The sequence below is a fragment of the Ammospiza nelsoni genome, chromosome 5 (assembly GCF_027579445.1).
Source record: "Ammospiza nelsoni isolate bAmmNel1 chromosome 5, bAmmNel1.pri, whole genome shotgun sequence".
Classification (NCBI taxonomy): Eukaryota; Metazoa; Chordata; class Aves; order Passeriformes; family Passerellidae; genus Ammospiza; species Ammospiza nelsoni.
Genome location: NC_080637.1, coordinates 40,298,158 through 40,325,806, shown reverse-complemented (window position 1 = coordinate 40,325,806; position 27,649 = coordinate 40,298,158). Strand labels below are relative to the sequence as shown.

Sequence of the window (27,649 nt, the reverse complement as noted above, 5' to 3'; positions counted from 1 at the left end):
GTCAATTTTTGCAAAAAAATTTTTAAGGAATTCAACCATCTAGTCCCTGTGCATACACAACTTTATATTTGGAAAAACCCTCCTAAAGCCTAGTCATTATACATTTCAGCATCCCATCCTTCTCTTTTTGTCTTACTTTGTCAAGGAAGGTCTCTCAACCAAAACCTCACATGCCACTACTAACCACAAGCCTCATCAGGAACAATAAAATAAAATAAATACGATAAATAAATAAACCAATAAATCAATAAAAACCTGAGCAAATGGTATCCTGCCATGGTAAGGGATTTTCTCTTTTTTCTTTCCCCTTTTCCTCATTCATTCCCTGCTGCTCACATACTTGCTGTGTGCTTATGTGAAAAATTCCCTTAACCAGAGCTAGCAAGGTCTGTACAAGCATTGTGAACCCAGTCATGCTTTGGTACAACAAAGACATTCACAGAAGGAATAATTTCAATACAAAAAGTGATGAAAGACAGCTTTCTTAGCTTTTTGTTTTCTCTGTGGATACATTTCAGCTTGGGAGATTTGGCAGATTATTTACTCAGTCTCCTGTATCTTAATTATTCAGATCTGCAAAACTTGTAAAAACATTATGGTACCTTCCTGCATTCACAGTATAAGGTTTGCTTGTTTTAGTTACATCCACACTCTAACGTGTACCACACTTTGATGCAGTACAATGCTTTGTGCTTATTGTGCCCAGAAACAGATGATTCATAAAAAAAGCCTTCCCCACACATGAAAATAAGTAAGTAAATAAATTAAAAGAGAGAAGAAAACAGAAGAAGAAAACATAGTTTGAGAACAATTTCGAAGAAATTAATTTGTCTTCAGAATTTTAAATCAGTGGTTGAATTGTTAACGGAAGTCTCTTAATGGAAGTCTCTTCTACAGGGAAACACAACTGACATAAGCTAATAGCTTACATTTTAAAAAAAATATTTTTACTTTTCTTTTAGGTACCACATCAGAGTATGCCTTATATGCAGGAGGAGAAACTCATATTTGAATCTGAAAATTCTCCAAGTGAATCTACCAAATAAAATAGTTCATATCTATTTGGGCTGAATTCCTATTTTCTTTAAAGAGTAATCTTTGAAATAAGTTTGACCAACTAGTATTCCAATTCTCCCCAACAAATGAAGCAAAACAGTATTCCTAATCTTTAAGTCCATGTTAAAGCACACCAGCCATAAAATGTTAACAGTAAGGTTATGAAAGCCCTGGATTAGCAGAGTGAAACACTGGTAGGTGGATATGCTACTGATACATTCAGGGAGGAGAATGAAGATATAAGTAAAACTTTCAGTTCTTCAAAAAAGAAAGTTCTAGGACTGTACATTACCATACAAATCTCTGCCCTGTACTGGAGGTGGCAATAACTCATGCTGAGTGGGTAAGTAGCAGATGATGCATATATGAAACCAACTGTGTTATCCTCTATATGCAAACCCTTACAGAATTCCAGTTTAGGGCCAGTTCTCTTCATAAATGACTTGGATGCAGGTCTTAAAGGCATACTAAGTAAGTTTGCCAATGATTTGAAACTCAGAGGAACTGTCAGCTCCTGTGAGGGCAAGTGCTAGATTCTGCATCCTGGATGTACAAACAGACTGTGGAATGAGATGCTGGAAAACAGCAACATGGAAAGGGACCCAGGGGTCCTGGCAGATGGCAAGTTAAACATGAGTCATAGTACCATGGCATTGTGAGCCAGTTGAAGGAGGTGATTTTCCCACTCTACTCTGCAGTGGTTTGATCTCACTTTGAATATTTTGTGCAGTTTTGGGCACCATAACGTAAGAAGGTTATGAACCTATTAGAGAGCATCCTGAGGAAGGCCGCTGATAAAAGATTTCCTAAATTGCATGGGCTACAAATAAAAGATGCTGCAACTTTTTCAGTCTAGTGAAAAAGTCAATACCTGAGATTACAGATGCATGGTAAGTTGCCCCCTGCCAGTATCCAAGCACTCACACAGGGTGAGGGGAGAAAACAGAAGAGCAAAACCAGGAAAATCTCTGCATCAAGATAAAGGCAGTTTAACATGGGGAAGAAAAAAAACCAAAAACATACTAACAGAACAAACAGCAAAGTGAAGGACATTTCTCACAGGAAGAGCGATGCTCAGCCAGTTTCCAAACAAAGCCACCTCAGAAGCCAAAACCCTTCTTGTTTCTCTACCCCAGTTTTTATTGCTGAACATGATGTTATATGGACTGTTATATCTATCTCTTTGGCCAGCTCAGGTCAGCTGTCCAAGCTATGTTCCCTCCCAAAAAGAGAAAGCTTTGACACTGCTCAAATACTATTCAGCAGCAGCCAAAACATTGATGTGCGTTATCAAGGCTGCTATGAAGTTAACACTATCACAGCCAGAACCAGTACAAGGTGGAAACTTTCAGCTGAAAATTGATTTGCCAAGTTCTCCCGAAAGGCAGACTAATTTTACTCACACATCTCAATTTAATTTAAAACACCTAAATAGAAAAATACTGTTTTGAAAACATTAGCTGCCATTCCTTTTGATCTTATAGACTAAATTCAAGAATGTTTTGAAAACATTGGCTGTCATTTCTTTTAATCTTATATACAAGAATGAGCTGGATTGGCAGTTTACTGCTGTGCTTTCTTCATTATAAAACAGACTTCTGGACCTTTCCTCTCAAAGCCATAAGAAGGTTTTCCCAAGAGAAGAGCACCAGCAGGGTGTAATATTGGCAAGGTGTTGAAGGTGGATCAGAAGGTATGACCTGCAAGCCCCTGCGTCCAGGAGCCACTTGTGTGGGTCTAAATTTATATATAGGATTTTATTCTCTGACAAGCAGCTGGCAAACCTCATGATTTATGAGATACTGCCCAACAACACATAGAGAGCTTACTTATTGCAGGTGTCACGATTCCAGCTCTTGCCAACAACATAAATTATGGTAGCCTGACTGTTTTTTGGAATCACAACAGCTTTTGAGAAAACAGCTCCAAATACCACACTTTCCTATCTAGAGGAAAGAATATTTTTCATTACTCATCTTCTAAACTGGAAGTGGGAAATCCATAGTCCAGAAAAAAAGTGAGTTTCAGAAATACTATTCTTTGCCTGGAATGCCGTAATTTAGAATAAATTTTTCCACATTTCTTGCTAGACAGCACAGGTATAAGAGCAAATGTGTAGTCAAGAGTTGTTAAAGACCTTTGATAGCAAAGAATTGATTCAGTATTTCACAACCCTCTTAGTAATTTTTTCCTATCTAAGAATCAGAACTAGCATTAAAGCTGCTGAAATCTGTACCTGCAGCCTTGACCAAATTTACTTTTCATTGCAAACCATCAACAGTGGTTCTGAGTCTTTATTTGACCAAAAGCTTTTGGGGCAATATATGCAATCTACTGAAAAGTGAGATATAAGTATGTACGTAATTCAAACAAGAACAAAATATTTCCAGTTCCCAGCAACTGAATAGTTTATTTTCATCTTTTATCAATTTTTTAAAAGTATCCATCCACATAAATGAAAGCCCCTATAGCTCTCTATCCTGAATAATTGTGTCTCTAAAACAATCCTGAACATCTGTAAAGAACTTGTTAAGATATGCACCATCAACAATTTAAAAGCTATACATCTGAACTGGTAGCTCTGCTGCTTTATTGTAACAATAAAGGTATTAATTGGTTGGGACCTTCCTCTGTGTAAAAATCTTCTATGTTCAGAGCACAAAGACATTAGTGTGTTCCCCTAGAATGGGCTTAACTATTCCTTGCAGGCACCACAATTCTTGATTTTAGTAGATAAAAGTGCAATTTGCTTAATTTACTAGATAAAAGTGCCATTTGCACCAATCTTTTAGTTGAAATGTTCCCTCTTTTACTCACTGGCAAACATACAAAAGTAAATTTCTAAAACATCCTGCCGGTGTTGCTTTTGAAAAGCACTATCTTGAATGTTCTCAGAATGCTGCTGTTTCTGCATTGACTCAGGTTGCCATGACAGGCTTGTGGGATGACAGCTTTAGTAATCCAAGCAAAACTGAGTAAACTACCTTTTAAATAATAACGAAAAAACTTCCAATGCCATCCTAACTGGAATTTGCTTCTTTTAATACACGTTTCTCACCAAGTCTTCTGCTTCTTATCCTCTTCAAAAGAGTTTTTTACTTCTACAACATGAAAAGTAGCTCTACCAAGATTCAACTGTAAAATTTGTTTGTAGTAAACTTCACTAGAAGCTCTTTCAGCACAATCAACATTGAGGATTGGAAGCTGAATATCTGCTGGTGCTTCCAAAGCATTTCAAGTTCCAACAGAAATCAGCAGAAAGAGTGGATTTTGGCTGACTCAATGCATTGCGTCTTGTCTGATGCAGACGATGTCTTGAGAGCAGAATTATATTTTCAGTGGCAGAACCATCACTGCAGTTACTATCAACTTCAGCTCAGCTGCAGCAAAGCAGAGCTAAAGAGCTGATGCAACCAGAGATTTCAAAATGGAAAATTTAAATTGCATTCAGTAGAAGAAATGAGGAGGGATGTTATCTCCAAGTTGATTTCCAAAGTATTTCAGGTGACGAATCAATGTCTCAAGATGCAAAGCTGTCATTGTTGTCTTACTGTAAAACTTTCGTACCTTCTTTGTGAACTCTCAAGGGTAGCTCTTCATGGCCAGCTGAATTCTCCCTCCTTGCCACAGCACCATCAGCTGACTCCAACACTGTCTCAACTAGCCAGCCCATGTTTTCATATAAAACACTCAGCCTCATTGGATATACCTATGGCCTATTAAGGGCAGGTCTGTTCCTAATCCTTGGCAATTAGTACGGTTGCAACTCTTCAGGGGTGAGATTGCCTTTAGCACTATCCCTTATTCTCCTACAATCCACGCTCCCACACAAAGTCAACAGACATGACCTAATATAACTGCTTCCTTTAGGAGTTCAAAAACAGATTCACTGGCTGTGAAGGAGCAGCTCCCAAAGCAAGGGTATGTTTGATTAAATATCCTGCTTTTCCAGGCCTGTTTAGACAATTTTTTGCTGAATGTGAAAGATGTGATAGGAGAAACAAAGGCAACTTATATCACAATCATGTAAATGGTAGCAGCATTTCAATTTTTGTTGCTCCTTGTATCCCATTCCATCTTAATCGAAAGGTGTACTCTTGATTTCTTGCTGAAGGACTTCTGGAGACTTTCTCCCTTTAATTAGCTCCCATAGAGAAAATTCTTCCATGCAAATAAAATATAATGAAACACTAAGCAAGTCAGCGGGTGCTGCAATGTCATTATCTGCACTGGCTTGGAAAATACTTTTTTTATTGGTCCTTTCTTTGTCTGAAAAAGCTATCTGTTGCAATTGTGCTAAATATACCACTGGATGTCATTCAGAGCATGATCACAGACAAGAGAGAAAAAATTAACTAGCAAACCTTTGGGACTTGATAACTGAACCTGTGACCTCATCTGGATCATTGGAAGCTCTCACTAAACCAAAAGATTAATGATGAAAATATATACTACAGAGGATCTCATGATTTACAAATACTGAGGAAGATCCTGAACACCGTATCATTTCCCAGACACCTGATGATGTATAAGGTTTGGAAATGTAAAATTTGGCTGAAAAAGAACGATCCAGATGAACTTTCATAGCAGCTTCATGCTATCTCTACAAATATCCCCATGAGACAATACTCATAGGTCAAAACATATGACCATTAGCAAAGAAGCCCCCAGCATTGTTTGTGCCACAAAACCTCCAGCCACAAAGCCTCCAGCATTTTCATATTCATTTTTCTGTCCCTACAGAAATGCTACATTTTGGCAATATGGAAGAAGCATACAGACACATTTCTAACCCTGTCTCAGGTCCGTACCATCTATATCACATCTTTTGAGCAGTCTAGTGTATTGTGCTGATGAAGCAGAATATAACCATGTATAAGAGATGTCAGAATGATTAGATTTAAGGCTAAACCCAAGGGAAGAGCCAGAAGCATGGAAATTCCATAGCATTTCAGGTCAGTGACCTAGCTTGTTTAGAAATACTCCGCTGCATTCCACTTGAGTGATTGGTTCTAAAGGGTGTTTGGAAAAAATAGTTATTATAGTGGTCTGTAATAATCTTCTTTTAATGTTGTGTGATAACAGTAGCCTAGAGTGAAGAAAGGACCTAAATTTGGTTGATTGTCCTGAACAGCTCAGTTTTTGTCCTCAGTTTGGAAGTAAGAAATACTGTTGGTTAGTAGTAGCTACAGATTTTCCTAAAGTTTGTAGAGAGAGTTCTGGGAGCAAAAAGGTCAACAGCTTAATGAAGTCTTTCTGCAAGACAGTTACATTTTCCTGCTACAGGTGTAGGAATCCTGTCTGCTTGGAATGACGTTCATTGATATTGCAGGAGCAGATATAAGCCACAGTCCAAAGTCAGGACCCTGGTTTGATGGCACATGGTATGATAAAGACAGAGACCCCCTTTCTCCAAAGAACACATATGTTCAATGAATATGTATTATTTGACTAGCATAAACCAGTTTATAGTTTCGCTACAAAGTCACTGTATACCAATGATGGGATTTCCCAAAGATCTAAAATGTCAAAGCCTCTGTCATTGGCAGAAAGGTTCACAAGTGCATATTGGGAAGTGACTTGGTGATGGACATACTATATCTGGTTCACTTTGACCCTGCCTCATTAAGGGATTTAATTTCTCAATACAAAATCATCATGTAGCATCTGGGGTTCCCAAAGCAGATCCATGCACTTTTATTTATCATTTGGTATATATTGCATTTAGCTAACCTGTTAGCCAGAAACAGGATAATCCATTCACCTGGATTTATGGTTTGTGAAGTTTTATTAATTTCATTGACAAAAGTGAACACTGACCTACCTGAGGACTAGTGTGACATTTCTACCATCCACATAAAACTCTTCTAAAGAAATTAGTAAGATTTCATGAGCAGGTCATGGTTGATGTTCCTCTTTCTTATAAATACAACATTGATAATCTATTTTTCATTAGTTCACTGCTTTCTTCATAGGAGCTTTTCCTTAAATATATGGGGAAAACATATAAATTTTTCCTAGGCTGTTCTTCACTCAATGAAGACAAAAAGCACAAAACTCAAGCACTGAGAACAATGCAACTACATGGAAACATAAATACAGCACAAAGAATAATTTAGGCTGGAAAAGACCTTAATGATCATTGAGTCCAACCTCTGACTGACCACCACCATGCTCATTGGTACTAAGTGCCATGACCAGTCCTTTCTTGAACATCAACAGTGATGGTGACTCTACCAACTCCCTGGGCTGCCTGTTCTAATGCTTAACTATCCTTTCAGTGAAGAAATTCTTCCTCATATCCAACCTGAACTTCCTCTGGCTCAGCTTGAGGCCTCTTCCTTTAATCCTGTCATTGGTTGCCTGGGAGATGATACCAACTCCCATCTGGATCCAGCCTCCTTCCAGATGGGTGGAGAGAGTGATAGGGGCTCCCCTGAGCCTCCTTTTCTCCAGGCTAAACAACCCCAGCTCCCTCAGCCACTCCTCACAGGACTTGTGCTCCAGACCCTTCCCCAGCCTTGTTGCCCTTCTCTGGGCATTCTCCAGCACCTCAACGTCCTTCTTGCAGTGAAGGGCCCAGAACCAGACACAGGACTCAAGGTGTGGCCTCACCAGTGCCAAGTACAGGGGCACAATCCCTGCCCTGCTCCTGCTGGCCACACCATTGCTGATCCAGGCCAGGATGCCACTGGCCTTCTCGGCCACCTGGGCACAGCTGGCTCATGTTCAGCTGCTGACAACCACCACCCCCAGGCCTTTTCCTCTGCCCAGCTTTCCAGCCACTCTGTCCCCAGCCTGCAGCGCTGCAAGGGGTGGTGGTGACTGAAGTCCAAGACCCGGGTCTTCACCTTACTAAACCTCAATCTAAGCAGAAACATCAAAGAAAAAAAAAAGTACCTGTAAATGTATAAAAATTCTCCCACTCACTAATACATGTAAGCCAGACTGAAAAAAAATGGTGCTTGAAAACTCGCTGCTATCATATTTCAGTGAAATATACTTTGATCCTTAAACCACAGCAATTCCAACCCATTTTCAGGCTGTGACATAGGAGTGGTAAAGCAGCCATCTTTGGAAGTAAGACAAATGCAAAGTGCTCATAAATTTAGGTGAAAATTTAGGCATTAAAAAGGGCTAAGAGCCCTTTGCAGAAACAGTGATTAGAAAGATGATGATGAAATTGAAAAACAATAAAAAAGGCAGTTAAGAAGTTAAACATGCTTAAAAAGAAACAGATTATGTCAGAAAACCTATAAAAACACCTCATAAATAATCACAAATTCAAAAGTGAAAGACAATATAAAAACAAAAGTGTATTTGGGAATATGTTAATCTGTTCTTAGTTCAATGAGGGCATAGCTAATACACTTCAGTTTTAAGTAATCTGAAAGTCTCTTTTTGTTTTACACCTCTAACTGGGAATGCACTTAAAAAGGCAAATGATCAATGTGAACTGCCAAATTAGGTGAATGCATAATTATTATAATGAGAATAATCCATTTTTATAATGAAAAAGGAATCTTTAAACAATTTAGGCTTATTAGAAACAATGTATAATTCAAAGGAAACTATTTTAAAAGGAGGTGTCAACACCTATTAATAAAACAGAGTTAATTTGATCATCCTGTTGGGTTCCAGACTTTTCTATTCCAACAAAGCCATTACAAATATAAGGGAGAAGGGACCTCTACAAACATTTATCTTGAAATTTTACTCCTTCTTTATCTCTTTGCTTTATTCCCCACTCCATTTTCATAATTTTGGAGAAAGGCCACTATATGCAAGTTAAGAGGCATATAGGCAAAACCTATTTTTAGCCGACAAGAAAAATGAACTGCACTTTAGTGGTTTTTGGGGGGTTTGTTGGTTTGGGGGTTTTTGGGTGGTTGTTGGTTTTTTTTTTTTTTTGTGGGGGTTTTTTGCTTGTTTTGGTTTTTTTTTGCTTGGTGGGGTTTTTATGATTATTGTTTTTAAACAGCAAATTATAAATAAAATAATACTCTTGGAGATAAACTCTTTATATAATAAATATCACTGTGGATTTATGGTGTTTTTCATTTAAGGAAAAGCTAGTATAGAAAGCTTCAACAATTTCAAACTCCTCAATTACACTGCATCCTACTTACTGAAGTATTATTTTTTATTTTTCTTTTAGAAAAGATGAGCACATAAGTATGTTACTGTTTGAAATGCACCTCATCTCTGTGCACTGACAGATTTTATACATAATCTTTCTTCAGCTTCTCCTGAGATAGGCTCAATGCAGACAGAAATAGAGACCTTTATCTCCTTTGTCATACATCCAAATCCTATATCCAAAATTACAGTCTCTGAGCCTTAAGGGCACTTGTCTGACCTGACCAAACATCCCTATGTTGGGCACATATGTTGACAAATTTGATGTACTGATTCTTTAGATGACATTATGTTCTTAAAATATTTAGAAGACAGTTCCTTTTAACTTGTTTAGTTCATAGGTACCTCTTTGAGGTTTCTCAGAAAGACACTTAGATTCACCCCTTTCATTTCATCGAGGCAAGTAGCTCAGGAAGAATCAATAGTCCATGGAGACCACTTCAATTATGTCATAAATCTGTTGATAACCAACATTACCAAGACCTTGCAGGATTCAAAATGGCCTGCTTGAGTTAAATGTTCAAAGTAGAGGGGGATGCATGACTACCAATATCTTGAGTAAATGTGGGTATGTCAGTTTGAAGAAAACTTGCCCACAAAAAGAAATGGAAATTTAAAAACAAATAAATATTAAGTTTGACCTCTTTTAGTCACAAATGTTCATTCTAGGCAATCTTTAGAAAACGTGTATTAAAAATATCCAATTAAAATCTCAAATCTTACAGAAGCATACAAACTCAGTATCCAAAAAAATTCCTCTAGTTTTCTAGTTCAAAAATGTGTATATTGCGAAAAAGAAAGTATTGGCGCTTCTTCATTCACCTTTTCTTCTTCCTGATTCATGAGAATTTTCTCTCTTCCATCTGTGAGGTGTAGCTTACTGTGCACCTGAGCAGCTTGTAGCAAATCACTCATCAACCCTCATGTATTTTTAAGATGTAATGGTTTTGCACCAAGTTCAGATGTTCAGATAACCGACATATGAGAGGCAGAAAGCAAGAAGGGCAAAAGAAAGGTGGTCAGGTGAGCAGAAACCTGCATTTCCATCTGAGAGGGGACTAGAAAAAAAGCCGCTTCCCCTTATGTCCAATGAAGTGGCATCCTGACAGCAGTCTACAGGGATTTATATATCTTCAGCTTTTGCACTATTTTTCCCTTCAGACATCTTCAAACATAATGAGTCTGGGAAACACTGCCTAAAACTTAAATCCCCTTAATCCCAAAGTCAGCCAAGTACCTATAGAAAACTAATTGTAATGCCAGCTTGAGCAGAGAAACATGCTGTGGTGGTATCTTTCAAGGAGAAACCATGAAACTGTTCCACTCCCTCCAAATTTTCATGTGATTAAGTAAGCTGCCTCCTGCACCAAGTCACACCTAAAAATAGCTTTGGCTTACGGCTTGAATTAAAGCACATTATAATACAAAGGTAAGCCTCTTAAAAGATACAGCATATTGACAGTTTTTCTCATAGCTCCAAGAAAAGTCCAGAAGGTTAGAAGTCAAAAAGAACATCTGCACAACCTTGAAGCAAAAATTATAAATGCATGCAATCCATGTGCACTTGGAAGAAAATATTCAGTCCATTTATTCCTGCTACTCCATCAACACCCCGTCATGTCCCAGCTGACCACTCTTTTCATTTGGCTGCTTTGTGAAGTATGTGTTTTTTTAGGACCGATGCCAACTACTTTATTCTCTCATCTCAACATCTTCATGCTGAGGAAAAAAAGCAATCTCTAAGATTTACATGCAAAATATGGATGTATTTCCTCAGGATGAAGACTACCTGTGACAAGGTGCTGGAACAAATTAATGAGATGGAGAGGCAAAGCCTGAAGTGTTCACTGAGATTCCAATGGATTATTTGGAATGCCCCTGGTAACACACAGTACATAGCCCTCATTATTACAGAAATAGGTGGAAAAGAGAAGAGAAATAAAGCAAGGAAGACAATAAAGAAAAAGCAAGGGTAATTTAGTTTGCATTTTATAAAGTTCTGTGCCCAAAGCGACAAGGATTTGAGACCAGCTGTACTACACAGACACAAGAGCCAAGCAGAAGTAGACCATACCTTCCTCATAGCTACTTTGATATAAAAGTAGAATAACATCAGTGAACCAGTGAGGTGATCAGAAGTTATATTGTGAAAAGATTTTGCACGCATTCAGAAGAGCTCTCTGGGTATAATGCTCCAAGACCTAGTGGCTGTTAAAGAGAATCTTCTTGTGTCTGTTGCCTTTCAGCAACCATTTCACTATGCTGTTATTCCAAACACTGACTGAATTTTACCCTTCTCTCCTAATCTGTTGAGTAGAACCTCGCTTATGTTGATTATCAGCTCTGCACAATGACAGAATCCACTTTTTGAACCTGGTACACCATAAAGGAAAAGTTTTCCCATGTTTTTAGGGAATAATCTTAATTAGGAAATAACACACCACGTTAATATTGTAATCTGGTAATGAAGAAGTCAATATCTCAGACATGAATGATTATTTGAATAACCATGCTTTTAGTTTATAGGATACTTGAAAATGGGACAGAGGGAATATTGCAGGAAAGAACAAGCAAGTTGATGAGTAATGAGTGAAAAAGAAAAAAAGTTCTAGACAAATAATAAAATACACTAAATCCTAACATCATTTGCTGAGATGGACTGTTGAGACCAGCCACTGAATTTGTATGCAAAGATTTCTTAATAATTGAGGACAGCTTTCTTAGTAACAAAAGCTGGAAGGGGTTTGAGTGGGATTTCAAGAAACCATCAGCTGTAACTTTTACTCATTGACTTGAGATATACACGATACTCACATCCAATTGAAATAATGAGGTTTACAAGCACAAATATCCCTATCATCTTTACTTGTACAGGCATAAAGAGAAGACAAGTCTTTGAACTGCAATGTTTCATAATGCAAAATAATGCAGCACTGAGCTACATTAATTTAAATACAATGACATGTTCTAAGTCCAAAGGTTGATTCTAGGAATCTAACATACAGAATTTCATACTGCATAGGACCAATGATACAACATATGAGCAATTCAAAGATATCACAGAGTAAAAACATGGTTACTATGTGAGATTTATTTTCCCTCTTACCCACTCATTTTTATTTATTTTACCAGTAAGAACAGAAGAGAAATGAAAATAATATACAAAGATATGTATATATATAGTGTGCTTTGTACTTCCCTACCTTCTTCTTCCTAAACTAAGACAAAACTTACAAAGTGCTTTCTGTGTTCCAACTGGCACAACATAGCCCGCATTTTAAGATTTATCCATTATCAGCTTTAAAATATATTAAGAATTAGTCTATAAAGATAAATAATTTTGGTTCCCTGAGACTAAACACATCTGGAAGTGTTTTTTTGTGCATCTAGCAAAAACAACCCAAAGTTACAAAGATACCTCAAATTAACTGTGTGCTTTATGCAACATGCATGGTGTGAAAGGAAAGATACAGCCAACTTGTCAAAACCTTTTGTAATACTTAGCCATTTCAAGCCAAGAAGGTGGTGGGAAGGAGGTAGATGTAAGGCCTGTAAGACACTTCAACATACGGAACTCACACACACTAAAGTAAAATTTCTGATTGCCCACCCACCAACAATCAGTGAAGTCAGGCCAAAACTGTTAACAATAATATTCCAGGCCATGAAACTTTGACATATGGCAATAGTCACCTTTGTTCTTTCCCAGAGAGGCAGCAATACTGAAATTCCTCTCATAGTAGGAAAGCTAGGCAAAATATGAAAATCTTCACCTCCCCCTCTACAGTGATGGAAAAATGGCAATGAAGTAATATATGGTAGATTAGTTTCTTTCCTTTTAAAGAAGATATTTTGCCAGAAGAATTTCTCAAATTTTTAATCACTTGGAGAGATTAACAGCAAGCCTGGAATACATGTTGAAATCCTATCTATCTGAAACATACCATAATGCATGTAGCAGTTTCCTTTGGTGGGATCCAGCTGAATAGCCTTCATGAAGTACTTCTCTGCCTCACTCTTGCGTCCCTAAAAAAAAAAAAAACCACGTGTGAAATTATTTTAACAGTGGGTCACCCTGGACAATCCTGTCCTGTAAAAATTTCAAAATTTCAGGCACTGCTGAAGAACAACTACTATTATCACTAGGCTTTAAACCAATAAAATACAAATGCTTAAGTGCTACAGTAAGTTCTGTGGTCAGCTACTTTATGGTGCAGATCTCCAGACTGAGGAAGAAATGTATCCAACCTCATCAATGTCCAAGAAGTAAGGAACTGGTAGAAACATATTGCAAAAAGTATTGTAAAGGGCTTTGGAGTGCATATCAGTTCCATGCTACTTTTCTGGACAAGCATTACACTTACCCAAGCTAAAATCAGAGAGAAACTCGGACAGAACGTTAGTCATGCTCTTAAAAAAAAAGTCAGTGCGGGGTGGGGGAGGGAAGGCATGTTATGGTTCTATGAAATTAAAGAATCCTAGAAGTTGTCATGTTGGAAAGGACCCATAAATATCATTCACCCCCACTCCCTGCTCCTCACAGGACTACCTAAAACCACGTGACCAAGTGTTTTCCAGATACTTCTTGAGCTCTGACAGGATGGGTGTTGTAACCACTTCCCAGTGACCTTTGCAGTGAAAAACCTTTGCCTAATATCCATTCTAAAGTTCCCCTGATGCAGCTCCATTTCTTTGCCTTGTATCTTAAATAACACTATATACACAGCCAAAGGTAAAGTTACCACAAAGGAAAGTAAATAAATAGAAAGTATTTTAGGGTTTAATGTTGAAAGTTAAAAAAAATGTATTTCTGATTTTAATATGGGAAGTCGGATTTTATCAGAAATCAATTCTGAAAACCATAAAACAGCTGTAATAGAAACAGAAAATTTTAAAGACAATCGTTAAAGGTACGACAATTGGTCAGGGAAAAAAAAAACCCAAAACCAACCAAACTAAGCCTAACAGAACTGATAAAAAGAATAAACTGGTAAAAAGAATAGACATCTTATGAGACAGAGATTTCCTTATCACTAGAATTACCAATTCACTATACTCCCATTATGGTATAGAAGAGCCAGAGCAGATCCATTAGTGGCCATTATTCTTTGAAAAACAGTGATATTGGATTAGTCTAGTCTGATACTCAAACATAAATCACTTTCACATATTCAGTAAGACACCTGTGACCTGTTTATCCCTATCCCCACAAAATTAGCTGCTGTGGTTTGTGCTATAAAATAGGCAGCCTGCAGAATAAAGACCAGTTAAGCTTAACCCCTGTGCAAGAAAGGCATTGTGGTCTGCACCTCTCAAGTTGCCTTGAGTGTGATTTCACAGATACAACCATATAGGCCTTCTCAAGTTTTGTGGTCTGGAAACAGATATGGCACACATCCTGCACTATCCCACAAGTTAACATAGGAATAATAATGAGGTCTGTTCATGATTACAGCTGCTTTAGATTCTCAGTATTTCCCTCAGGGGTCTTAGAGACAATAAAATAGAGTGAAGGAAGTTGTACAGCACACCAAAAACCATATGAAGACCAGGTTCCACCAAAACCGACACAGAGGTCACATTTCAAGAGAGCATCCTGGCAGAGATACGAGCAGGCTTACCATTTACAGGACTCTAGTTTCACAGAATGAATGTTCATCGGGGTAAGAATTCAGCCTTATTATTTAGTGACCTTTCTTTGGTACACCCATATTCCTTAAAGCCAAATCCATATGGCACTAGGTTCCTATCAACCAAATGGTGCAATTACATGTCAGAGTACACTATCTTATACTGCAGTGGCCCATCCTGCTTTATAAAAATACCCAAACCACGAGCAACAAAACAACAAAGCCATAAAGAAAAATCCCAAAGCAAAAAATCGTATGACACATAACCCAGACTGATTTTTCCTCTTTTACTAGTGCAGTAGTGACATTTATTTTTTTATATATATATATTACAGTTTTTTAAAATAGCATGTAACTATAGTTAAGAACAAAAAATGATGAAAAAAATCATCAATTTAAGCAACTGGCAGGGTGGGGTGATAATCGAACACTCAATTTTTCACATTTAAGTCTAAGGCTGGCAATTTCTGGTCTGGCAAAAGTTACAATGGCTTATCTAAGTCTAGCTTTGAGGCTTCAAAATGAGAGGCGCTAAGCATATGTGTCATTAATATTGAGAGAAAGAACATCTACAGATTTTGCATAATTGCCTTTTTTAACAGACCAGCATTAATTAGTTTTAGCCGGTTGCACTTTGTGTCTATTTCTAGAATATCAAAGCACAGTTCATTGAATACAGTCACAAAATTGTAGCTTCTACCTACAGCATTAGAAGGCCACAAACATTTGTCAAACATGATTAATTTTTATTTACTATAATCACCAAAAATACATGACTGCTCTACACTTTTTGGCACTTTCCAAATGGCATACTGCACTCAAGTTCAGGCTAGTCAGGAGACCTACAATACACAGTGATGACAGGTGTCAGCATACATAACATCAAAAGAACTGTGCTATTTACAGGCTCAAATGGTCATTTCACAGATAAAGGGGAGAAAAAGCTTTAATTATATCCATCAATACGTAAAGTTATCTGATTAAAAACAATCAACAAAAGCTCTATTTGCTCATGCTGACCATCACTTTCATTTATACACATTTGACAAAAATTATTTTTAAAAATGAATGAAAGTGTTTTCTTGCAGACTGGCATTGTGAGGAACCTTGCATCACACCAGCTAAAATGTCCTCTTTAATGCAGTCTACTGCTAAAATGTCAATACCTCAGCATAGATTTCATACACATTACTTTTTGTGACAAAATATATAAAATACAACCACTCGACAGAATCAGGCTATTTCACAATTAAAACTTAGTATTTATCAACTTGTTTCAATTATCCAATATACATCTTAACTACCCACCAGAATGCAGACACTGTGCAGTTTGCTTGACAGTAATCCTGTCACTGCTCCTTTCCCCCTGTATGTTTTCAGTGTTAAAACAGATGGTGTAAGGGGATAAAATGATAACTTTTAAAGAAAATCCAAATAATTGTTTAAACAGCTGAAAACGACTGATTTGGGACAGGAAGGCATTTGGTGTGCATGCTCACTGTTACCTGTATTGACCCATACAAATGCAGGAATTGAGAGCCACTGGTAACCTCCCAGTTTCTAGCAGCAGGGTTTGCAGTCATATATGCATAATTACATGCTCTGGCAATTTTACAAAGCAAAAAATCGTAAGTTTACAACAGCATGATAGCAGACTTATTTGAAGGGTAAAGAAGTTATTAATAAATTTTAATGAAAATACTTGACAGCCCTGAGGATTAATAATGGGATAGCAAATACCTTTCTCCTCCTGGTCACCAGTTTACACTGAGTCCAGGTCAGGAGCTAATGAACAGGTGCTCTATGACAGCTACTGGTCTGCTCTGGAGAAATGAGTGGCTGGTCCCAGCCCAAGCCCTAATGGAGATCCTCTGCACAGAGGTACTGGCATATTTATGGCTTTTCAGAGACTAACATTGCAGAGACTAACAAGAAAGAATCATAAAACAATCAATGCCAACCTCCTTGCTGAAGAAAAGAACTTGAACATGATGAAGACACTTTAATAATTGATTTGGAACACTGGTTGATATTTGCCTTACTGCATCAGGACCTAAAGCATATAATGAGGACAAGCTTCCTGGAGTTTTCCATTAATAAAGAAAACACCAGTCCCCCTCTCCCCTGTCTCACGCCCAAATATAGATGAATTGCCCCTGCTTACCATCTTCCAGCAATATCAAGAAATTAAAAATGAAAAAAAAATTAAAATTGCAGGTAAGTAATACAGGGCTCTTATAACCTGACACATAAGTTTGTCCTGGCTTTCAGAAATACCTCACTCTCCACAGATAACACAGACTCTAAATCAGAATGGCTGGGTGCTTGCAGTTTTGGAAGACAAACTGTTAATTGTTTAAATATGATTTCAGGAACTTGATTTTTAAGACCAGTTCTTTGCAGTGGACTGCAAGAGATTTTTTATTTTGTTGGTTGCTTCTTCCCTAGAGACCAAAACAATATATCTGTGCTTGCTAATATGGTCAGACATACAGCTTTCCTACAAATGAAATTTAAATTTTTGTTATGATTACCAAAACAAGTGAAAGAAAGCCAGCTAAGGGCAGTTCATTCATTAGTAGAAGACTGTATTTATTCCTAAAATATTAAAAAGCTGAGGACAAAACTAGCATTTCGATATCCACCCCAATTTTTTTCCCTCACTTTTCCTGTTAACTGCCAAATTCATGTTGAGGCAGCTGTTGTACTTCAGGCTGCTGGAGGCCCAGGGACCCTGTAACGGTAGTAAAACTGGGAAAGACTAATACAGCTGAGCAGCTCTGAATAACCCTCCTGTGGAAACTATGATGACACAGTGGCAACCAGTAAGGTGGTTCAACAAATTAGGTGGTCTCTGCAATTTAAACCAACTTTATATGACATAAATATTCATCATTCTTCAAAACTTAGGAGGGTTTCACCAGTAGGACACAGACTTCATTCTTCAATATAGTTTTACCAACTTTAACTGGTAATAAAGTGATTGCATAAAAACTTAATTTATGCTACAAATGCAGTTGACTGTCACTCTCCACATCTGTTTTGTTTGGGTTCTTTTTGGCTAGCATTCACATTTTTAATAAAACAGATTGAATTATGAAAAGATTTATTAATGGAAGTTTGATTAAAATGTGCACATTGATAGAGAAAAACAAGTATTATGTTACATGCTTTTTTTCTTCCTCTCTAGAACACTTTAAAGTCACAGACTATTCAGTGATAGTAAAGGAGTTTGAACTGAACCGGTAACTTCCTTTCCATGTTTCTTTAAGTTACTGCAGACGTGCATATCCTCTTTCATAACCAGTTCCTTTAGCCTCACAAAAGTTGGGAGGCAAAACTCAAATGGTGTGATACTGATTAAATGAGTAATACATTCTTCAAATGTTTTTACTTAGCTGGACTAATGAAACAGGAACTATAGCATTGCACCTTATAATGATGTCATGGACACAGGCAAGCTCGCCACCCCAGGTCTAAATATCAGTAGTTCAAAAACAACTTTAATATTTAGCATTTAGTAGCTAAAGGGATCCTTTTTTTTTTCCTTCATTTTGCTGTTATTTCTAACTCTTCTCTCTTCACTCTGAATTACAACACAAATATCTTGTACCATAATTTGTATGTGAAATGCTAGACCAACTGAAATATACAGGACTTGGATTATTAACATCAAAGGTCTAAAATTTATCTCAGTTTCTATCCTTCCTGTGCAGTCAGGAGACAAATCCTGCCTTTTCATCTCATCTTTATTAAAATAAAATAGTAACAATCAAACATGGCAGAGAAGCCATCTCAGTGTATGGGAGCATGAACTGGACCACTCTGGAGGAAATTACACTATAAATCTTTATCTACCAATTCAAAATAATTCACCATTTATTAAATTTTATAATAAATGTGGAGCAACTTTCTTGTTATTGTCTAGTGTGACACATAACTTGGTCATGACTAACGTTCTCCTCCCCAGTCTTTTCACTGGACCAGGGCCCTCACATGCACAATCCCATACATTGCATACTGCATGCACAACCCAGTATATAACCTCGTTGCTTTTTGTAGTTTCATCTTCTATTTGCACCTTATGAGGTTAAATTCCATCTTAATATATAACATTAGCCCTCCTTCAAACACATGCAGAATTTTTTTGACTAAAAATCCATCTCCTAGCTTCACTGAGATACTACCGAAGTCAGTGTGATTCTTCTGTGAGCCAAGGTTAATTGAGAGTAACAAACTGTGTTCTTGAGTATACATCTGCAGTGACAATTAAAGGCATGATAACCAGAGGGTTGAGATTGAAGCAGTGCCCATTGACTTTGGTGGGAATTTACCGGACCTTAAGCATTTTGGAATGTGACACGACTGCATACGAACAGACACACAGATCTAGAAATAAAAGCACAGCTCAAAACTTCATTGACTTGGGACATGACTGAGACACACTACTAAGATGGTATTTTTTCAAGTATTATATATCAAAATCAATAATATATTAAAGCTATTTGACATCCATTTTCTTGGTTTATGTGTCTCCTATCACCAAAATCATTCTTGTTCTATTAAAGTATTCAAACCAATACAGAAAAGAAATGTAGGCATAAATTTTTTTCCCCTTGGAGGATTTTTTATTTGGTTGTTCTGTTGTGGTGAGTTTTTTTGTTTGGTGGTATTTTTAAATAGTGTATCTATTTTTAGTGTTTCTTTTGGGGTAACTTTAAGTCTAGAAGGAATTTACTTCATTACATCACTGTTGGAACCAAGAAATATTGTGTAAAGTCTTAAGTAAACTTTTAATGAACAGATTTCATTCTATACCTTGTGATTTATTTACTGTCTAGACCCCTATTGAAATACTCACTTCAGTCATTAAGCTTTGACCATTTTGTATTAAAAATATGTAATTAAATGTGAAGTAAATTTCCAGGTTATCTGTTCAGTCTTAAACCACATTTTATATTTTCTGATAAAGAAATGTATTAATATCTACTCACATTTCACTGGCCAGTGAATAGAATATAAATTCAGTATTTTCACATGCTGTCTTCACTGAGTCCTGTGAATTTCTCTAAGCTAAATCTGGCCTATTTTTTCACAATTCCTAACAAAATTACTATGCACAGCGTAACTACAGCAGTTTTATTCAACCATGTAATAAAATAAAAAAGACCTCTCTTTCGGTGCATTAGAACTAGATGATTTTTAAGGTTGCTTCCAAACCCAAAGCAGGCTGTGATTCTTTCATGAAAGCTGTTCATTCTGTGTCAGTGATGTTCTCTGTAACAAGCTTTAAATTTATGTTGAGTAAAGTGAGAAGTTTAGGGCTCCCTCTTTCCTGTCTACAGGAAGTTAGAAACACGATACCAAAGATGAGATCCCTGAAGGAGGTTACTGAGGGGTTACATGCCTAAATACCTGTTCCAGAGTCATTTATGAACTAGACAGATATGGTATATTTAAATGAAAATATTCTGTTTTACAATTAATTCTATTACAGCTGGCATGCAGCCTAACACATGTCCTAAGGGGACTGGAAAGTATATCTATGGATGCAATACTTCTGGCACACAGCCAGCCTCCGAAGAAATACAAGCTCAATAGATGTCAGCTATTGAAATTTCTGTAGTTCGGAAATCCTGTCATTCAGACTGGATGTGTTAAAGCTCCAGATACACCAGATAACCAAACCTTTTTAAAAAGGGCCTGCATTTCTGAAGTCAGTAAACCTGATTTTCCCCGCTGAAGAGGAAAGCCCCTTCCTTCTAGTCACTACAAGTGAATTGCTTGTAAGCTGGAAACAAAAATGAAAACAACTCACATTTTGCAAACTCAGAACTAAATACAAACTGTGCACATATCAATTTTAACCCCCAAGAGATTTCAAGCATCAAGAAAGCTCATAGTGTCTATGCCAGGCTCCAAAGACAAACTAATAAAAGACAGAAAAACAGTAATGGCTGTTGGTTGGCTTAACTTGATTTCTCAGGCAAGGCATTCTCATGGATTCAGTGTCATTTTTATATTGTCATGCTGTGACTTTACCTGAAATATCCAATTTTCATTTTAAAAAAAAGTCTTCCTAGAAGCAGTACTAACAGTCAAGGGATATGGTTTCCCAAAATGAAATACCAAAGAGTTTTCCTGATCTAATTAAATTGACCTGTTCAGAAAATGCCTTTTCACTAACTAAAGATTTCTCTATGTGTAGGCATTTATTGGCCCCCTAAGTATTACTGAAAATATTTTTGTTTGCTTTAAATGAGTTGATTACTGACAGAAGAAACTGTTCTGGAAGATCATGACTAGATTTAACAGAGCATTTCAATTTGCTATTTCTTAAAGACAGTCATGATTCTTTTGACATCATGACTGTTCTCCCTCATTCCTGCATTCTTCCCATTCGTGTAAATCTAGAGAGACAGAAAGAAAGTAGCAATGAACCAGTGACATTAAAGATGACAATATGACATATTTTTCCAACAGAAATGCAAATTTCCTTTCTGTGCTGAAACACCAGCAGCGAGTAATTACAGGAAATGTAAATATTGAATTAATCTATTCATCTACACCATTCTCCTTTTCCCCTAAAGTCCCATGCTTTTCTGTTTTTCCTATCTTCCATGTATTTTCATGTTTTCATGTATTTATATTTATTTTGAGATGACAGTCATGCACTACACCAATTACTGAATACAGTAGGATGTTTGATTGCAATACTCTGAGTAATTTCACACCTAACCAAAAATGTCAGGATATCTCACTGGACTTCTGTTTGTCAGAAGCATAAGCAACAATCAACTACAGAAAAAACACAGTCACTTACTGAGGAGCAATTTTCTCAAAACTTAAGAAAAGTACTAAACTTCAACATTGATACTTGAATGTCACAATCATGTTACTTTTAATCCAAAACACTGCCTGTCTCTATCATGTCTCTGACTGCCTTTTCCTAATCCTCATTTGAAGAAAATATTTTAAAATAAAATATTTTATATTACAGAGAATCTTCTAGGATTATTATTACTGAATTTAATACTTGGAGTTCTGTCAGCAAAATTTTAAAAGGCAAAGTAAATTTTTCTCACAGAATTTTGGGTGATTTTCCAATCCAGTAAAAAACAGGAGATTAACAGCACTGTGTGGAGCCATGAAAAAATGCAAAAAAACACTGTGCAATTTCTTCCAGAGAAATATAGCAAAGCCTGTAATTCCTAGAGGTGACACACTAAATGTTACAAGATAATGCTGACCCTAAGAATTTTAGCAATTAGTGCCACTACTGCAAACTATGCAGGGTCATTTGTGGGCTCAACTTCACTCAAAACAGACAGAACAAAACTTTAAAACATTTATTTGTAATTGAAATAAAGCTTCTCAGACTAGCATGCTACTGTAATAATCAACCACTGACTGATGGCAGAGGCCAGACATTATGAGGGAGGGTTTCTTAGTCTTCTCTTTAGGACTACTAAAGTGAGAAGAAGAAAAAAAAATTAAAAGCCTTACTTGCAAATTATTTTTTTAGCAAGACAGCCAATGCCTTCTCTTCTAGAAGGTCTGCTCATATAATGGAAAACAAATTACAACACATGCTCAAGGCATCACCTAGCACTGTCATTTTTGACAGACTCATTTTTATCCTAAAGCTGAGAGCCTTGCAATTTTAAAGTCTTTCAAAAAATTATGCTTTTCTTTGTAATATAGAAATAAAATACCTAAGCAAGGGATGAGGCTCAGATGCTGTGGTACAAAGCTACTAGAAGATTGGCTATGTTAACTAACATGTCACATTGAAAAATAAATGCCTCACTATTTAAGCATCTTAACAAGTTACAGGCATGAAAAGCACATAATGCTAAAGCACTACAGTTCTAAACACCTACATGTCGTTTCAAAAATATAAAAGGAGGACAAACCTAAGCCCCAGACAACTGGCTATTTTCCAATTATTCTAGTAACTGACCTACTAATCATGATTTTCAACCACTATATTATGCTGTCCTAGCATATTTTCGAGAAAATTGTAGCTTAGTGAGCTGTAACTTAGATATAAACATATAACATGAACTAATCTAGGAGCTAGGAAATTCTTGTAACTTATGATATTAGGTACCAAGACTGTAAATTCATTAGCTATTCCTCTGGAGCTCTTAAGCTGGTCTGTTTTTCCTGCATATACAGCAGCATGCCCAAGTCCATTTGGGCATTACTTGTATCTTTTCCAGCCTAAATGATTCTTTGATTCTGTATGATGCTGCTTTCAGTAAGATTAATACTGGCAACAGACTTGAGAAGGCAGAAAAGCTGAGGTTAAAATTAAGCCACTTCATTGGAATCAAAGTAAGGAAATAAAACATATCTGAATTTGTGAACTTTACAGGTCTGACTTTACTAGGGGGTTTTATATTAGAATTGCCTTAGGCTGGAATTTAGGAACTTGTCTGGAAATTACCTCCTCTCCTCCCTTACACCCCTAATTTCACTGACAGAGAAATCTCCTATCTATATTAGCACCTACATCCACCTTTCACTACATCAGCAATCTCACATTTCTCTCCTAGAAAAGAGACACAGAGAAGTGTTATTAACAGTTTTGTCACAGTACCTATATTCAGAAACGGGTTTGTAAAAAGTTCAAAAGTTTGATTCCAACAGAAGACAGCAAAGAAGCCTCTAACACATCTCTAACATCCAAAAACTAACTGAAGTAGGCTTTTCTCTTTCCTAAATTTACAGGCTGTGAGAAAATTATCATTAACCCAGGCAGGAAAATAGAAGAATAAATCACAGTGGTAGCTCATGTTGGGATTGGGCTGAAATAATTATACTAAAGGGAGCAGCTCTAATCTGAATCCTAAGGAAGTTTGTGAAGAATTCCAGGAAGCATGTCAGTTACAGCAATTATGTATTTGCGATGGGAACTAATCCTAGGACAGTTCAGTATGCCAGAAACTGGACACAATTCATTTTGTGAATTACTGAGCAGACAGTAACCTGCAAAACTGATTAAGTGATCAAAATGGAGAGAAAAACCACATATTTTACTGCCAAATCTCTTAATCCATTTTTGTGTTGAATATTTTTTCAGAACTGTAGCTCAAAGAACTAATTGGAATTAATGCAAATTTTCAGTAAATCAAAGATAAGGGAACTTTATTTTGCATTAATGAAGTAACCATCAGAAAAATATTGTGCCATCTGTAAATACTTTGTTATCATAGTGTTCCTTGCTATATGTTTATAAATCCTGAAAGTCAACAGGACACCAGCACCAACTTTTCAGCTTACACTGCTGTCAATAGAAGGGACATCAAACCTATCTGTACATATTGCCATGAATATGAGAAGCAACAGTAATAAAGACAAAAGTGTCAAGAAATAATAACAAACAAATGTGAGAAGAATGGACTACGATTATGGCACAGAGCAAGTATAGGAAAGCAAGTGTGTGTATAGAAAGGAAAGGTATTTTATTTCCTGTCATAGTGCAGTATTCAGGGTTCAAAGCTGTATACAGTTCTTCTCCTTGCTGAGGCATGTTCTTCCACAGCTCAGATGCTCAAGGCACAATCCACACCACACATATCTTCATTTATATCCCCAGAGAAATGCAAACAGTTCAATTCTACTATTAGGACTCATGCAGATTTTTCATTGCTTCCTTCTAAAAGTTGGGATACTAACATTAAATTTTAATCCTATACCTGCAGTTTCACAATGAGGGGACAGAATTAAGAAAAAGTAAAGTAGTGGCTCACAATGTTTGTACACTTCTGGGATTTGGGGATTTAGTTATTTTGAAGAAAACTGTGAGACCTTGTTTCCCAGAATCACTGCAAGAGTTTCCCTAACAGACCTCATATTTCACACACGCAGCAGTCAAAAAAATCAACCAGAGAACTACTGGGGTAGGCGGGTGTGTGTACATAACAAAAAAACCAACAAAACAAAAAGAAATTTGGATTTTATTAAGAAAACTTTTTACTTCCTCTCCTCGCCAGGACAGGGTTAATTTTTGCAGTAGCCAAAAGGGGGCATGGCCAGGACCCAGAGGTTATTCTAATAAACACCTCCCCATCCAGGAAAGGGGGAAAGGGGTCACTTCTGGATCGAGGACCATGGTGGCACGGTCGGGTTTTGCCAGGGGTTTCTGAGTTGTGAGCATTCCCATGTGAATTGTTTGCCTCCTTCATACACTTTGTTATTAATATTGTTGCTCTTACTATTCATTTTATTATTTTATTACTGTTTGCAGTAAATTGTTCTTGTTTCAGCTCATGATCTTTACCTTTTGTGCCTCCAATTCTCCTCTCCATGCTGTGGCAGCAGGAGGCAGAGGGAGTAGTGAGAGAGCAGCATGTGGTTTGGAGTGTTACAGTGGGAACACTAAATTGGGAAATACTATTCCTAAACCACAACACCTCCCCACAGCAATTCCAATAAATTAGCACTTTTGTGTCAAAGATCTCCTAAGAAGAAGCCAATAACACTGACTTTCTGCTATTATTCTTAGGTCCAATATACAAAGATATTTGCTAGAAAAGCAAGATAAATAAGGAAATCTTCCTGTACAACCTATTTGAAGTTCTATTCTAGAAGGCGGCAAACAATGGGTGCACATATTTGTCAATATCCCAGCAATTTTAACTGGAAATTGCTCAAAAAAAAAGCCTTTCCAGGACATGGAACTGACAGGCAATGGGGATATAACACTACCACCCCAACTTCCATTTCACATTAAAACCTTCCCTTTCATGCACCTTTTAAAACTCTGCATTCAATATTACATAGTAACACAGACCGATTTTTAAGTCTTTCAAACCATGTTGTCACCTGTTACTCATACAGAAAACTTATGTTGTAATTCTTTCCCCTTTTCCAAATTCAGATACTTTTAAAGCAGTAATGGATCTCCTGAAATTAATCATCTTGTGTTCCACAATAAGACATTTTTTGCTTGAAGACTGGACAGCACAATCAAGACCATAGAAAAAAGTTTATCACCAGGTGAACAGTTGAGGAACTTTCAATGGAGGAATGGAGGAATATTCAGACTGAGGCACAGGGACTCAATAACCATGAAGAGATGTATCAGTAGAGCACAGGAAGCAAATATGAACCCACGAAGGTAAACAAGGAAACCAAACATAGAACAGATAAAAATGAAAGAAAAATGGGAATGAGAAATGAAAAACAAATGAAAGACAGTTTAAAAACAGAACTATTTGAATTAATAAAATAGAAATCCATTTCATTTTCAAAATGTGTGAACATCAAAGACGGACTGGCACTTTGCTATAACTATCAAAGGGGGTTAGTTTAGCTGGAGCCACAAGGACACCAGCAGCCAAAAGTTAAGTAAATTTTACAGAAATAAAGAAGTCCAACTCTTCTGATTTTTTATAACTAGCTCTTCATAGTTGAGTAGTTCCTTTCACATGCTCAAAGAGATACTCCTAAAGAAGTGCAAATTCAAAGCACAAGATGTTATTCACAAAGTATAGGTGACACCCAGCCATAGGCTGCTCCAACAGCTCTGAGTCAAACACTGAATATCTCACAGAATAATTCCATTACTTGCCATCCAAAGAACTTACAAAGGCTTTATCAAGAGAACTCCATACTGTGCTTTACAAAGTTCCTGTGCCACTACAACCAGTTTTTTTCCAGCACAGAGTTGGTACTACCTCAAGAATCGAGGCAATGTCTCACAAAAAAAACCAAAAAAAAATGCTGTCAAAGTCCTTAATTAAAAGGAATAACTGAAACAGTGTGACAAACAGGCAACAAGCAATTTTCAGGACAAAGCTCTCCCATTCCTTTACCTAACCTACCGAAAGGAGGTGCTGATAAACTCACCGTCAGGGCCAGCAGTTTTCCATAGGTGAGGTGGGCTGGGATGTGGTCGCTCTTGGATCGCAGTGACTCCACGTACCAGTGTTCTGCTTCAGGCAGCCGGCTCATTCTCATATAGGCTTCTCCTGCAGGGTCGAGCAAATGCTAGTGAGAATGCCACAAATTTCTCAAGATTTCCATCATTTGTTTATCACATAATTTTCTATGTTTTAATTGTGCAGAGATCTAGAAAAAGGCAAAGTGATTTGAACACTTGCAACCACACCCACACACAAAAAACCTTGGAGAAATTTGAGCGAGGAGATTAAGTTAAGGCCTTATTAGGGCTGAAATAGCATAGCTGAGATGAAAACTATTGTTGGAAAAGAATTGCCAGAGAGAGCACCACTTGCTAAGATTTAGTCAAAAGTCTCAAAGTAACAGAAATCTTACCTCATCTACTTTAGAAAAGCTACTTCTTTTCCATTGGTCTACATTGCAAAGCATGGAATAGCAGGGAGAACATGGAAATGTTTGCATTTAATCATAATAACTCAAGAACCAAAAACTAGGGTAGTAGAAGACAATAGTCCTGAAAGTATATTGATGGGAGGGGCAAGTCGTTAAAAAAACTAATCTCTGAATGCAGCTATATTTGGTCATCTACCACAACTTCTTTAAATTAAAACATAGCATCTATTAGTTTAAAATTGCTAATCTTACGAAGTCACATACAAAATGACAAACTAGACATTTTTCAAGGTGAAATCCTTTACAATGAGAGGCTGAGGCGGGGAATGTTAAAGAGCAATATATGAATGGGATGCTATATATTTATATATATATTATATATTGTATATTAGCGTTAGATAACTGTAGTCATGAAGTTTCTGCGAAATAGTTTAGCATACGCAGCAAGAAAGTCTCTTTCTTCAATCTTTGCTTCAATGTTTGCTTCTTGAAGAAGCAAACAAATTTCTCAAAGGCTG

General features: G+C 36.9%; 1 protein-coding gene across 1 annotated transcript in view; it reads right to left on the bottom strand.

Annotated features, from left to right (window-relative positions):
• TMTC2 (transmembrane O-mannosyltransferase targeting cadherins 2) overlaps positions 1–27,649 on the bottom strand; it is a 237,163-nt gene that overhangs the window by 30,974 nt on the left and 178,540 nt on the right. The window contains exons 12-13 of the mRNA XM_059472560.1: positions 26,685–26,806; positions 13,140–13,221 (exon numbers count right to left, since the gene is read on the bottom strand). Coding sequence (XP_059328543.1) covers positions 13,140–13,221; positions 26,685–26,806 — 204 coding nt within the window. The remainder of the gene's footprint in view (positions 1–13,139; positions 13,222–26,684; positions 26,807–27,649) is intronic.